The 16181-nt window shown below is 41.3% G+C and overlaps 1 protein-coding gene across 1 annotated transcript in view; it reads left to right on the plus strand.

Moving 5' to 3' along the window:
- C5H8orf34 (chromosome 5 C8orf34 homolog) overlaps positions 1–16181 on the plus strand; it is a 603345-nt gene that overhangs the window by 155898 nt on the left and 431266 nt on the right. The window contains exons 5-6 of the mRNA XM_053715893.1: positions 1142–1170; positions 15183–15355. Of these exons, the coding sequence (XP_053571868.1) occupies positions 1142–1170; positions 15183–15355 (202 nt within the window). The remainder of the gene's footprint in view (positions 1–1141; positions 1171–15182; positions 15356–16181) is intronic.

Below are 16181 nucleotides of genomic sequence, written 5' to 3' on the forward strand. Positions count from 1 at the left end.
GCACTCTCTCCCCCCCTTTTTTGCACTCTCTCTCTCCCCCCTCTCTTTTGCGCTGTCTCTCTCCCCCTCTCTTTTGCGCTCTCTCCCCCCCCCTCTCTTTTGCTCTCTCTCTCCCCCTCTCTTTTACACTCTCTCTCTCCCCCCTCTTTTTTGCGCTCTCTCCCCCTCTCTTTTGCGCTCTCTCTCTCTCCCCTCTCTCTTTTGTGCTCTCTCCCCCTCTCTTTTGCACTCTCTCTCTCCCCCTCACTCTCTCTCTCCCTCTCTTTTGCACTCTATCCCCCCTCTCTTTTGCGCTCTCTCTCCCCCCTCTTTTGCACTCTCTCTCCCCCCTCTCTTTTGCGCTCTCTCCCCCCTCTCTTTTGCACTCTCTCCCACCTCTCTTTTGCTCTCTCTCTCCATCCCTCTCTTTTGCTCTCTCTCTTTTCCCCTCTTATTTTCTCTCTCCCCCTCTCTTTTGCTCTCTCTCTCTCTCTTCCCTCTATTTTGCTCATTCTCATCTCTTTTGCTCTTTCCCCTCTATTTTGCTCTCTCTCCCCCCTCTCTTGCTCTTTCCCATCTATTTTGTTCTCCCCCCCTCTCTTTCTATCTCTCTCTCCTCTATCCCTCTCGCACGCGTCCGTGTTCGGCCACGCCCCAACCACACCCGTCGCGCCCCCGTCACGCCGCTCACGCCCGGCCATGCCCACTTTTGCCTGCACCGGCTGTTCAGGTAGGGACTCTAAGGCCAGGTGTGTTTGTCCACACTTGGCATTTTTATTATATAGGATATGTTGAATAATCTCAAAATTCATATACTAAAAGTGACATTTTAATACCAACATTTTCAGTTTAAAAATTGCTTTAGACTTTATTAAAATTACAAAGTAAATGCATGTCACTATGTTTTCAGTGTTAGAGTATACCAGTTAGTATTTTATATTTTTATTTAGACACTGTAATTAGCCACATTTATTTTCTTTTTTTTTTGGAGAAATGTTTTACAAAACCAAATGATGTTACCATATAGCACTGGGTGTTAAATACATTAAAATTGTGTCATCTGTTATATGAGTACCTGTATTTAAGTCATATCTACTGATATCATGTAGCTGTTGGTGTCTTTTAGTATAGTTATTTTAACTTTATTTATTTTTATTAACAGGTATAGCTGTTACAGATGAACTGGAGCAGGTAATAACACAATGTTATATTATTTTGATTAAATTTTTTTTAATAAAATGCAATTTAATGAAATATGTAGATTATATGCTTACATTTTTTAAAACGTATATTTACAAGATCACACCAATATTATTGTTACATTTTTTTTTTATTAATTCAGAATTAAGACTGAAAGCTTTAGCTTTATTACTAAAGCTATAATATGCTATAATAATCACCAAGCAAAGATATTCTTCTATTGTAAAAACCTAACATAAGACCTGAAAACTAGAATTTAATGAGGTATATTATACACATTAGGTTTGTCCTAGACTTAGAATCTATTTAAATAATTTAGAGGTAGAAGATCACAAATTAGTAAGCTGTTCAAATGTGGAAAGGTAATGCTTTGTTTATATTTCCCATTATTGAAGCCCAGATTGCAATACTGAATGTCATTGTTTTTTTTACTGTTCATTGGTTAGATCCTGTTCTTGCCACAGTTCACAGTAACCTGACAGCTCGCTAATAATCAAGCTCATTTTGGCATTAAGTAATTGACAACCTGCTTTGCCTCTGTTCACAAGTTATTTATTAGCTATTAAGTTCTATGGGAAACATCAGAACCTAACACTAAATAAATGATACAATAATACTGGAACATTTATTGTATAGTTTAAAATGCAATTAATCCAACAGAAATTAACTCCATGAAACCTTTTACCACTAGTCTTGCTTGACCCACTGTGTGAACTGCCCATTATCCTAATTGTGATTAAGCACTGAAACTCTCAACATCTAGGGGACCCAATGAGAAAACTGCCACTGCAAAACCCTCCCGAACTTAGCACCTAAACCCCACCAATAAAAAAAAATAAAAAAAAAATACCAGCTTTAAAAAATCAAATGTCCTACTTGATGGTCCTATTCTTCAACATTGGTCTGGGCCTTTTTTAGGTTTCCTTGCTATTTATTTTATTTTTTTGTTTGTCCTGAATTGTTATCAGATTATACAATCAGGGTTGTGGTGTAAGGACTCACTGTAAAAATAGATCCCTCACAACAACCAATCATAAGAGCAGCAAGGCTTCATTTTTTTATATTCTCATCACAATCCTGACTGGCTAATCTAATAAGCAATAAGGATTGTTTTGAAAGCTTCAAGCTCTCCCTAAAAACTCTTCTGTTCAGGGATGCATACAACCTACACTAAAGGCAAGATTTATCAAAGTGAGAAAAAGAAAATTCTCACATTTGTCATCAAAAATAAACTAACAAATGATATTACCATATTTATGAAAAGTTATGTGCCAATAAAGTCGCTACTTTTCATATGTGCGAACAAATTGACTCATAACCATTCGCAAGTCTTAAGTATATGCGAATAAGTTGTTTGGAAATGCCTAATTCTTGTATTAATCTCTATTGGCATTTTAAAATGCCTGTATATATTCGCAGTGCTCATATATTTATGAAAAGTGATGCATGTAATATTCACTGCTTTTAATCTTGCCAATTTGTAGGTTGCGAGGAGTGAAAAATAAAGAGCGATATTGTTGTTTGTCTGGAAGGAAAATGGAAATATGTCTTTTTCTTGCTGTATCTAGGGTTAGAAATTGCCCACAACAAGGCACAGAACCTGAATAATAATATATTATAAAAAAGTAAAATGATATAAGTGCAATTGAAATGAGTGTATTAAAAAGAACGAAGATGAGCTCCAAAAAACGGGCAACCTTCCTTAATGAAAGAGAGCCAAAGAAGGGGCAAAATAAAACTAACTTTAATATATAAGAAATAACATTCTTTTAAACAATCACTTGATTAAAACAATAAACCATTTACCGATGTCTAAAATTAAGATTGATAAATAAAGCGAAAATGACATTTTCGCAAGAAAACTAGGATCAGCTATTCGCTTGAAATCGCAAAAATGTTTTGCCCTAAAAATGTCTCTAGAATTTTGATAAATACTGGTGAAATTTTTGACTTCACACATTGCAAACTATTGCGAAAATATTCGGGGCTTGATAAATTTTGCCCTCACATTTCTTTATACGATTTCCTCTCCTCCATTGCTATCCCCTGAACCCCTTTAGCATGTATGCCTAAGAGTCCAGCTGTTCGTAGATCACCTTCTTAAGAGCTGACTACAACAGTGCAACTCTTGGCAGGGCCCTCTACCCATGTGATCCCTATAATTGTTTTCTTGTACTCCGCCTTTGTTTATAGTGCTGCAGAATCTGTTGGCGCTCTACAAATAACCGATAATAATAATTCTTACAAAAAAAAAAAAGAACAGGACCAATGCCACATTGAGAAAAAGGATTACAAAAGACCTTGTTGCTGCTGGACAGACAGAAAAACTGCAGATATATTATGGTATCCTGTTTTGGTGTTATACCATCTGATTGGGGCTAATGCTATTTGGTACTTGTTAAACTAAATACAGCTTCCACTGTTACAAAATGGTTGCACATTTTAGAAATAGTTAGAAAAAAAGTATCAACATATTCAGGAAATTGCAAAAGCATTTATTACAGATGATTGTTCTGCGATGGTAATGGTGATAGGCATAAGATTATGCTGAGTACTGGATACGTTTTTCAGCTTCACAAAATTAATAACTTTGTTTTTTAAGAATACATGTTGGACAGGCCAGTGACGTGCAGTGAGGTCACAGGTTGGTGAGGCGCTGGCTATGATACTCCTGAGAAGAACATATAGAAGGGGGGGGGAGGAGAGAGAGAGGGGGGCGAGAGAGAGAGAGACAGGGAGGGGGGAGAGAGGGAGGGGGGAGAGAGGGAGGGGGAGAAAGAAAGAGAGGGAGAGAAAGAGAGAGAGATTTGGAGGGGGAGAGATTTGGAGGGGGGAGAGAGAGGGAGGGAGGGGGAGAGAGAGGGAGGGAGAGAGAGGGGGGGAGGGAGAGGGAGGGAGAGAGAGGGGAGAGAGAGGGAGGGGGAGAGAGAGGGAGGGAGGGGGGAGAGAGAGAGAAGAAGGGAGGGGGGAGAGAGAGAGAGAAGGGAGGGGGAGAGAGAAGGAGGGAGGGGGAGAGAGAGAAGGAAGGGGGGAAAGAGAGGGGGGAAGGAAGGGGGGAAAGAGAGGGGGGAGGGAGAGGGAGGGAGAGAGAGGGGATAGAGAGGGAGGGAGGGGGAGAGAGAGAAGAAGGGAGGGGGGAGAGAGAGAGAGAAGGGAGGGGGGGAGAGAGAGGGAGGGAGAGAGAGGGGGGGAGGGAGAGGGAGGGAGGGAGAGAGAGGGAGGGGGAGAGAGAGGGAGGGAGGGGGGAGAGAGAGAGAAGAAGGGAGGGGGGAGAGAGAGAGAGGAGGGAGGGGGGAGAGAGAGAGAAGAAGGGAGGGGGGAGAGAGAGAGAGAAGGGAGGGGGGAGAGAGAAGGAGGGAGGGGGGGAGAGAGAAGGAAAGAGGGGGGAGAGAGAAGAAGGAGGGAGGGGGGAGAGAGAGAAGGAGGAAGGGGGGAGAGAGAAGAAGGAGGGAGGGGGGAGAGAGAGAAGGAGGGAGGGAGGAGAGAGAGAAGGAGGGAGGGGAAAGAGAGAAGGAGGGGAGAGAGAGAAGGAGGGGGAGAGAGAGAGAAGGAGGGGGAGAGAGAGAGAAGGAGGGGAGAGAGAGAAGGAGGGGGGAGAGAGAGAAGGAGGGGGAGAGAGAGAAGGAGGGGAGAGAGAGAGAAGGAGGGGAGGGAGGGAGAGACAGAGAAGGAGTGGGGGAGAGACAGAGAAGGAGGGAGGGAGAGAGAGAAGGATGGGAGGGAGAGAGAGAGAAGGAGGGGAGGGAGAGAGAGGAGGAGGGGGAGAGAGAGGAGGAGGGGGGGAGAGAGGAGGAGGGGGAGAGAGAAGAGGAGGGGGGAGAGAGGAGGAGGAGGGGGGGAGAGAGAGAAGGAGGGGGGAGAGAGAGAAGGAGGGGGGAGAGAGAAGGAGGGGGGAGAGAGAGAAGGAGGGGGAGAGAGAGGAGGAGGGAGAGAGAGGAGGGGGGAGAGAGGGGGGGAGAGAGGAGGGGGGGGGAGAGAGAGGAAGGGGGAGAGAGATAGGAGGGGGGAGAGAGAGGAGGGGGGGGAGAGAGATGAGGGGGGAGAGAGAGGAGGGGGGTGAGAGAGAGGAGGGGGGTGAGAGAGAGGAGGGGGGAGAGAGAGGAGGGGGGGAGGAGAGGGAGGTGTGATATATAGAGAGAGAAAGAGAGGGAGGGGGAGAGGGAGTATATAAAAGTATTCAGTATATATATATATAATGCCACATATTTAGGTTTTGTGCTGACCTAGGCATTTAAAATTGTGCTGCCCCACCCCCCATTTTTTTGCCATAATTATATATATATATATATATATATATATATACATACACACACACATATACATACACAGTATATATATATATATATATATATATATATATATATATATATATATATATATATATATATATATATATATATAATTTTATGGGTTTTCCAAAGTAAATGAGGAGGAATAAAGAAGAGAGGAGGGAGGAAGAGTAAAAGGGATGGATGCATTTGGGGGTGATTAAACTGTGGCACATAAAATTCAATTATTTGTGAGACAGGTACTTGATAATGAAAGACTGCATAATGTGTTAACATTATGTAGGCAGTTACTGTGAACATAATGTTAACTCATTACACAGTCTTTGATTATTAAAAGTCTGTCTCACAGATTTCTGATTTTATGTATAGGAAGCAATGAGGTGTATCAGCTACAGAAGTACTCTAAGGCAGTGCTAGTCTATTATACATACTATTGTAAAAGTAAGATAAAACACATTTTCTGGTATCTCAAAGAAACAGGAAATGTTAGCTTTCTTATCTTTTATATTTTGAGATTTTAAATACAGTGTACAGGTTATGAGCAAATTTAAATAAAAGGCAATATTTGTGTGTAAAATGTACAGTGTCCTATATATATGTAGCAAGTGACTGTTCCTGTGTTTTTTTATTTACTTACAGAGCATTTATACTTCACAGATTCCACTGACTTACCCCATGCCAGCCAGTAACCGTTATCCCTCAGTAACATTCAAATTTTCAGTCATGCACAGTTCAGGCAGCCAACTAGCCCAGGGAGCGTATACCATAATCCTCTGCCTGCATGTGTGACGTCACTCACTCAGCTCGCCGAGTTTCAGTCAGCCCAAGACTAACAGGCAGCAGGCACGCCTCCTCTGCAGCGCTGATGCTGCTGATTGGATGATGAAATGTAGTGCTATCATATAGAGGCGGTTTTGAGAACCGCCTCTATTGGAGTATGTATGGGACCCGGTGAGCCACCACTGGGTGGCGCTTAGCTCAAAGTGAGCTGAGAACATATTTCAGCATCCAGGTTGCGCAATCATGGAGGGCAGCAGTACGGCTCACTGCCTCCTTATAGCGCAACATGGATGTCAGTTTGTCAGTGATGGAAATATTTTTGAATCACAGCATTTGGTGGTGGTGGGGGCGGGGTGGTACCTGGGGGGAGGTGGTACCTGGGGGGGCCTGGCCAAAAAAAAAAATATATATATATTTTTTTTATTTTTAATCTGAAATAAAAACTTATTTTCTCTGATTTGACAGGGGAGGCAGTGCCTCCCCTGCCTCCTATCACTGCACGTCACTGGGACAGGCATACTATTTTATTTTACTATAAATAGAGTATTGGGATGCTTTCAAGGGAAACTATCAGGACATGTTTCTAGTTTCTCAGCAGTAATAATTCAGTTTACTTTAAAATTTGTATATCACCTTTTAGAGTCTACAAGCATGAGTTGGAGGAATATTTTCAATGCATATGGGTCATCTATCTTGAAAATGCTTTCTCTAGTATTTAATGCTGATCCGAATTTAGATCAGAGTGCATGCGCTTCATTGAGTCACTGCATCAAACATATATACAATGCACTGTAATTAGCCCATCTTCACTATCGTTTTTGCCTCTGCCTGGAGTGTTGCGGGGGGGGGGGGGGTAAAGCCCCACTTGTTAACCTCATTCCCCAAGGTTCACTTGGGGTGGATGCCAGAGGATCGGAGGGGAGCCTTCCTCAAACCCCCCAGGCGGAGGTAAAAAAAAAATATAGTGTAGATGGGGGAATTACAGTACATCTGGCTTTACCCACAGCCAATTTGGTAATGTCCATTTTACCTGGATATTTGACTTTACCCATAACGTATATATAATTTATTTACTAGTGATCTGTTTTTTATTGTTCATAATGTTAATTATAGGGATGTAACCTATTTTTTATGTGAATGGAATGTTAGTGATATACTCAGTTTCTTTCCCATCTTTGAATTAGAAGGTTAACTATACTGGGGGCATTTACAGAACTAAAACTGTTTTTTCTTTATTTTATGTATAGCCCATAAATCTGCATTTCCTTCTTAATACAGGGAGAGTCCACAGCTGCATTAAAGGGACACTAAACCCAATTTTTTTCTTTCCTGGTTCAGATACAGAATACAATTTTAAACAACTTTCCAATTTGCTTCTATTATCTAATTTGCTTAATTTTTTAGATATTCTTTGTTGAAGGAAGAGCAATGCACATGGGAGAGCCAATCACATGAGGCATCTATGTGCACCAACCTATCAGCAGCTACTGAGCCTATCTAGATATGCTTTTCAGCAAAGAATATCAAGAGAATGAAGCAAATTAGATAATAGAAGTAAATTAAAAAGTTGTTTAAAACTGCATGCTCTTTCTAAACCATGAAAGAAAAAATGTGGGTTTCATGTCCCTTTAATTACTTGTGGGAAATACAGAACCTGGCCACCAGGAGGAGGCAAAGACACCCCAGTCAAAGGCTTAACAACCTCCCCCACTTTCCTCATCCCCCAGTCATTCTTTGCCTTTCGTCACAGGAGGTTGGCAGAGAGGTGTCAGAAGATTTCAGAGTAGTTCCTTATGAAGGGTATCTACCCTTCCTTATGGGACTGGAGTTTTAAGTAGTCTTGTCAGTCTCTAAGTGAGAGCATTGATGAAAGTTAGAGTCTGAATATGCAGGGAAAGTCTTTCTGCGAACCCATCCAGACTCATGTTAACAGCTCCTAAGCAATCAGCGTTGACGAGTTTCGCTGCCTGCTTTTCATCACTCAAGTCCATGTCAGAAGCGATGCTACAGTCTTTCTCACTTGAAGGACCATGTTTCTGTCCCATGGCATAGATTCTGGTAAGATCGTTTAATTTTTTACACATATGTTAACACTATAAGACAGGGTCACAGTGGGACTCATTTTATATTTATGGAATCAAGGGTTAATATCTCTTGAGGGGGATTGTTGAACAGTGGGGTTTAATCATATTTGTTTATGTGATTTCTGCTGCTTTATGTGTGTGAAATGTTTTTGGGCTCATAGGCTGATACGGAACATACAGGTTGCATTTTTACTTGGAAACTGTGCAGTTTTATTAAGCTTGGCGCGCTTTTCCTTTAGCTGGGGCGGTCCTGCATGGCGCACTTTGTGACCGGGAGTGGTCACGGTTTCCATTTCCTTTTCCTGACTGAGTGACTATGGAGAAGAGCGAGTTTTCTCTATACTGTCTGGGTCATTGGAGGTGATGAGTGCCCCAGCCATTGGGGGTATATGGTGCCGGTTGTTTTTCTCTGATTAAATAGGGTTACCTAGTTATGAGAGATTCTAATTTTTTAGAGGGGGATCCCTCTTCGACAGAGTTTGATACCTGTGCATATTGTGAGAAGGCCTGGGTAGTTCAGCCCTCTCAATTATGTTCCGTATGCTGCAACAGGGTTTTTTCATCAACCAGTGTTGAGATGCTAGATACCACTGATCCTTCCGCCTCTGAGAACTCTTTTGCCAGTGAGGTGTGTCCCCTAGTGTCATCTGATCCGACACATGCAGCTTCTCCTTGAACCACTAATTCTTTTTCCACCAGACGTTACCGTGCAGTTCCGTATGGCCATGCCTGCGGCCTTAGCGGTTTTGCCTCGTACTGCTACGCGCAATTGAAGGGTTAATCCATGCACTCCTGCCCAGGGAGCATCGTGTAAATTGACGGTTGTATCCAATCAGTCATCTGGGGATGCGGTTCTCTCTGAGGTTTCAGAGCTCGGACCTTCTGGGTTGGAGTCTGCTGCTTCTATTCCACTGGCAGAGGAGGATTTGCCTTTAAAATTAGAGTGGCACGCCTGCGCTTGCTTCTGAGAGAAGTTTTGGTTATATTAGAGATTCCTAGTACTGATCTGCCAGTCGAATCTCAGATCTTTAAATCAGATAGCAAACTTGATTAAGACGGGTGGAGAACGATGGAGATCTTATTCCTTTTCGTCTATTTCTTTTTACTTTTTTTTAGAATCCCAGTTCTGGGCTCTATAGGGGGGTTGTGTTGTTGCACATTCTTACTTGGCTATTACTTTTTTGTGCGCTTGCCTATTGCCCTTCCTATTCCATTTAAGGATAATTTATTCTTAGAGCTCTTGGTTATGGAGAAAACTCTTTTTAGGAAGATGTTTCGTCATACGGGATAATTATGTACTGACGACTTAGGTTATCGCATTTTCTGGAGACTTCCTGTTGAAGCATCTCTATCTCAATTTGAAATAATGGTTCCCTCAATATTTTCAAGAAAGAATTAAGCCATTGGAGCCTATAATTCCTTATCTGGATTATTCGCAGACTTCTAGCCCCCTAAGCTAGGGCTTCAGGTTTTTTCTGTTTAGACCTTGAGTCGCTCTGACTTCTAAGTCTACTTTTTCCTTCTGCTTGAGAGAAAGAGTTAATTTTGTCCCGCTATTCTGCGTTTTTTACCATTTTGATGACGTGAGCTATCCAGGTGGTTTTGGAACCGACTCATTCCTGGAATACGTCCAGGCAGAGCAGGCCCATTTAACCTAGATGACAGGAGGGACCTGTCTCAGGTCCTATTTTGGATCATGTTGGGGACTGACTATAGCCCTTGTTTCAGGCTCTTGAGTCAGGATCGTATAGGATCCATGGGTCCTAGAGGTCAGAGCTAGGCTTCAAATCCAGCCTTCCAGGGCAGTTTTCCTTCTCTTGATCCTGTCTTTCCGACAGAGAGAGGAAAGCCTTTTGCAAGTGGGTGCGGGTTTTTGTTCTCTTTTGGAGTCATTGTCCCGGTGCCTATCGCAGTGTGAGGTTTGTGAAATTATTCAAACCGCTGTTGTTTCGTGGTCCAATAGAGGGAGGGAACTCCTGTCCTATTTGGGTCCTATTGTACTTAAGCAAATATCAGTTATCAGTTCTCCTTGTTTCAGAGGGAAGGCTATAAGGTACACTCTACCTTTTGTATGGGAGGAATCACTGCCGAGAAAGGATATAATTCCTTTTCATTCCTCCTTTAGGAACTTTCCAGTTCCTAAAGACTGGCACTTCCAGTACTTTGGTTTTTAGTCTCGCTATTGATTCTATAATTTTTTTGGATCTGCGGTTTTATTTTGGCAGTGGCCAGAACCCAGATCTAACAGTAGCTTCCCTTTTCTTGATGATTCTGGTTTAATTAATATTGTTTTGCCTGATAGAAGCCCTTTAGGGTTTTTTTTGTCTTCCTCGATCCTGAGAGATGGATCTAGACCAGAGTTTCTCTGATGTAGGCGCCAGGGTGGATTCCTTGATGCTAATTTAGCTAGGTAGACTTTTGTTTGGGGTTAGCTTCTTCGGGTTGTGCCCTCCAGACCTCCTTCAGGTCATCGCTAGCACTGTGTTGGGGGGTGATGACTTGTCATGGAGTCCATATTGGACTTCATTCCTTTTGCCAATTCTCATCCCAGCAGAGATTCAATGTGTGCTGAGGCAGTGAAGTGGAGCTGTTTCAAATCTGTATTTGCAGATTTACCTGGACTACTGGTTGAGAGAATAGCTTTCCAGTGTTCTAGTCAAAATCTCCCTTTCCTGTGGGGCATCTTTCTTAGATCACCTGGAGCGATTTTGACTTCGGTCGCAAGTCCGTCAGGTTGGTGAGGGCGTGCCCAAGGGGGCCAGGAATCCCAGGGGGTTTTCCCTCCCATTTATCTTTTTGGATCTTTTCTGCTCTGAGGATCTAGTCTACTGGGTTTTTCCCAGTGTAGGGATTCTAGTCAGCCTTCCTTTTACGGGCTTGGATCTCCTTCTGAGAATGAGAGACTCCCTAGCATCGAGGGTAGTATCTCGGGTTTGGTAGTGGGTGGAGGCTCACTGTCAGCGACCCTCTCTCTGGGGTGATCATCCGGGATGGATGTTATCTAGAGAAATTCCTTTTATCTGAGTTGTAACTGGAAGGGCATGGCGATTGAGAATCTCAGGACTTCATGTCTCTATTCCAGTTTACCCATTATCGGTTGCGGTTCATGGACCCTCAGGCGGTGCTAATGGCTACATTTGTACATTGAGTACACTATTTGTTTCCTCTGTCTTACCTCACCATGTTTTATACATACTGACATCTGACTGTTTATATTGTGTTCTACATTGGTGGGGTAGATTGGTGGATCCTGTGGTGTTTATGTTGATGTGTACCTGCGGTATGTACATGCTCATATCAATGATCGCTATGAGTTGCCTACTCAGTGTTTTACTATGTATGACACTTATTCTCTATGCTATCTCTGTGTGCTTTTATATACCTGCACTTGAGATTGTACATACATTTGAGACGTACATATGCATGGGCACAATAAGAACTCTATTTGTTTCCTCCATTTTCCCACACCGTGTTCTATACTTAATGGCATTTGACTTTTTATACTGTGTTATACATTGGTGTGGTTAATTGGTGGATCCTGTGGTGTTTATATTGTTGTGACCTGCGTTATATGCATGCCCATATTTGAGATCGTTACGTTGATTATAGACGATTTGCCTGCTCATTGTTATATTATACATGATATTCAATTTCTCTGCTGTTCTCATTTACATATATATATCTGCTCTCGAGATTGTATTTGCGGAGATCTTTGAGGGAATAACACTCAATTTCTGAAATAGGTCTCTTACGTATATTATAAAACTAGCTTTACATACGGCTATTATAAGGTCAGTTTCACTATAGCATGTCCGTTTACGAGAGTGTACAGAGTTATTATTAATATTATCAATGTATTTGATGATCACAGTTTTTAGTCATCTAGCTCTTTTGCATATTCTAGGAGTCGTTATCCAATTTTGTTTGGTAACCATGATACAGAGTTAACTAGCTCTTTTGTATATTTAATCAAATTAATGGAACACTGTTCCTTTCTGTCGAAGTCTATTTTTAATCATATGTATAGTTTTTCTTTATTTAAATGTTTTCTCATTCTAGTTTGTATTGTGTATTGAATGTGATACGATGTAATTTGCTATATACTATAACCTGGTGTGGGAGGTGTTACACCTTGCTTTAAGGAGTCCTCACACACCTGTTTACTAGCTCTGATAAAGTGCCAAGTGTGGCAGGAAACGCGTCAGCAGTAATCCAGGTCTGTGTATACTGTGCCTTGCAATTTTTATCTACGATATACTAATAAAGTGGATGTTTTAATTACATTTCTTCAGCCTTTCTGTCGTCATATAATGGGTCAATGTCATCCATAATGGTGTTGTAAATCTTGTATTTCATATTTGTTTGCTTCAAGAGGGCGGTGTAGGGGAGCCCTCACAACGCCGGGAAGACAAGCCGGGACGCTGTTTGAATTTTTCAGTATCTGTACTGTTGCATCGCACTCTATGGAGGATTAGGATCATTGCCTGTTTACCTGAAACTTTTTATATGGAGAACTATTGCCATTGGATACAAGTGAGTTTTCATCTATATACATTGTGTTGACTGCTTTTGGTCAAATACTGACTAAATTAAAGTATCTTGCATATGTAAGGGGTAAACAAAGCTTAACCTGTTATCAGCGTGCAACAGTTTAACACAGGATTATACAGTTTGCTTCATACTGGATAAGGCTATACGTTTTTATCAGTGGTATGGTTTATTATATCACTGGTTCTCTGTGCATTGTTTATTGTGTTATCTAATGCATTAAAATACAGTCCGGTATCACATTTTATTGCTATAATGGCTACATTAGCAGTGCCTTGGAATTTATTACAATTTTTTTTTTCCACCATATCACTCTTTCCTTGAGTGGTTGCTCGAATCTAGCAGGGACGGACGTCAGTGATACTGATTACTCAGTTGAGGCCGCATAGATCGTGGTTCACGATTTAGAGGTTTCGCTTCTATGAAGGTTACCTTTTCGCAGGGATCTGCTGGAACAAGGTCTCTTTGATTCCTCAAATGTTTTTTCTCTGAGGTGGACTGCGGGATGTCGCTTAGTCTAAGCCAAAGAGATTGTTTTTCTGAGAGGTTATGGTCCTCTCCTTAAAGCGTGTAAGCTGGTCCCTCGTCATCTATCATAGGTGTGGAGGACCTCTTCAGCTGTGAAGAGGGTGGTTCATCCTGGCACACTATTCAGACCTGCCAGGATTCTTTCATTCCTCCAGGATGATCTGGAGAAGGGGCTCTTAGCTAGTTCCTTGTTGGGACAGTTTTGGCCCTGTCTATTTTTTGGCTCCAGAGGCTTGTTGAATTTCTGGACGTACAGTTTTTGTTAGGGCTCTGACTGTGTTCAGGCCGGTGTGTAGTTCTGATGCTCCTTCTTGGGGTTTTGGATCTTGTTCTTATGGTTTTTGCATTGGGCTACCTTTGTACCTATGCATGAGGTTGTCTTTAGGTTGTTATCTTAGAAGTCCCTTTACGTCTAAATATTGCTTCTGCATTCTGAATTAATGGCCTTGCAATGCGACCCTCCTTATCGGGTGTTCCATGATAATAAGGCTGTTCTACGAACTTAGTTGGATTCCTTCTTAAGGTTGTGTTAAATCGCACCTTCAGTCAAGAATTTGTGGTCCATTTTTTATATCCTATTCCTTCTTCGCGAAGGAAAGTTTACTACATAATATGGAGTTGTGCCTTAAAGTTTTATCTTCAGGCTATACAGGAATAGACCATTTTCTCTGTTTACTATCTATCTGGGAAGTGTAAGGATCAGAAGACATCTTAGAGTTCCTTCATTTTTAATTGAGGAGTATCTTCCGCTTGGGATATGAATCAGCGGGACGCAAGCCTCCTTAGAGGTTTACGGCTCAGTTTTTCAAGCAGTGACGTCCTCTTGGGTCTCTAAAATGTAGCCTTTATGGATCAGTTTGTTGGGCAGACTACTTGGTCTTCCTTACATTCATTCTCCAAACTTTTTTGCAGGCTGTGGTGCCCTCAGATGGGGTCCGCCCTCCTGTTAGCATTTAGTGTCCTCTGTAGCTTTGATATAATTTCCCACAAGTAATGAATGCAGCTGTGGACCCTCCCTGTATTAAGAAGGAAAACATAAATTATGCTTGCCAGATAATTTCCTTTACTTCTGCACAGGAAAAGTCCACAGCTCCCGTCCACGTTCTCTGTTGGGCGGCCCTAAATTTTAACTTGTTCTTCTGGCACCTTTTTCACTGTTCCTTGTTTCCTCGACAGAATGACTGGGGGATGAGGGGAGTGGGGGAGGTATTTAAGCCTTTGGCTGGGGTGTCTTTGCCTCCTCCTGGTGGCCAGGTTCTGTATTTTCCACAAGTAATGAATGCAGCTGTGGACTCTCCCTGTACAGAAGGAAAGGAAATTATCTGGTAAGCATAATTTATGTTTTTTCTTGCTTTAAAAAGCCCCTTTCAATTGTAACACCCATGGCATGACTTAAACAACAACTTTACAATTTACTTCTATTATCAAATTGTTAAAAATCAGAAAGGTAAATTCAGGAATGTGCACGTGTCTGCAGATCTATATGACAGTAGGTTTGCAAGAATGTTTTACATTAGCAAGAGCCCTAGATGACAGCACATTTTCCTGTCATGTAATGCTCCAGACTTGTGTATGCTAACTATCTAGATATCTCTTCAACAAAGAATAGCACAAGAAAGAAGTACATTTTATAATAGAAGTAAATTGGAAACTTTTTAAAATTGTATCCTCTGAATAATGAAAGAAATATTTTTGGCGTCATGTCTCTGTCCCTTTAATAATCTGTTAATACATATGAAATACACAATACATTCACTTTAATTTTTTGAATTAGGATACAAGGGCATTTAATTCATCACTTTTAAAACCATGTGTGATTGGTGAATGGGTTGGACGTGATGATAATGATCCAGACCCTTTGGCTGCTGAAATGATCCAACCTCCAGTACCAAGAAATAAAAATGAACAACATGAGGGTGAAGAAATTAACAGCAGCCCTGCAGGAAGGTGAGTACTGAGATCAATTAAAGTAAATGGACATACATACTTAAAAATATAATCATATTGCCATTTTGTATATATTCCCTTTTGGTTCACTTTCCTTCTTACAGTGAAGAACAGGACAATGATAAATATATGTAAAAAGTATATATCTGTTCTATGTTTTTGTTACATATAACACATTTGTTTTTGTGTGAAATTGGATGATATATTTTCCTAGTGTCTTATATGCTGAATGAACTTAAAGTATGTGAAGGGTGACACCTTCTGGCTACCAATGGTAATTGTTGGGTGAACACAGAAATTGAGGTCAAATACAGGGACAGTGCAATTATTTATGTAGTAGACTGTGCCTTGTTGAGCATACAAGCTCACTATAAAAGATCCCCAAGATCTGGGACAAAAAGTTAACTAAAAGCACAAAAAATAGGAGCACCAAAGGCTAAAGTATGTGATCAGGAAGTAAGAAAAGACATCTTCAAAAAGACCCTCTCAAGGGTCGAAACGCGTTGACTTTACCAGGATTTGTGAGGCTTGAATTCCTTCCCCAGGGATCGTCTAACATATTTGGTGAGTTATTTTTCAATATACTCTACATTTTAGATGATTTTTTGCACATGTTGTTTTTTCTATTTGCTTTTTTGTTACCTTTCCACTGATCATCATCACCATTATGTTTATTCTATTTTTATTTTTCTACACTAGCATCACCCATCATCCAGGATTGCTGTGACACTTCCAGGATAACGGATTAAGACAATTTTCCATCCAACTTTCTATCCAGCATTAAATGGTCACTAGGATTAACTTTTTTTATTTTTCCCATTGGATA

This window comes from Bombina bombina, chromosome 5, assembly GCF_027579735.1.
Source record: "Bombina bombina isolate aBomBom1 chromosome 5, aBomBom1.pri, whole genome shotgun sequence".
NCBI lineage: Eukaryota > Metazoa > Chordata > Amphibia > Anura > Bombinatoridae > Bombina > Bombina bombina.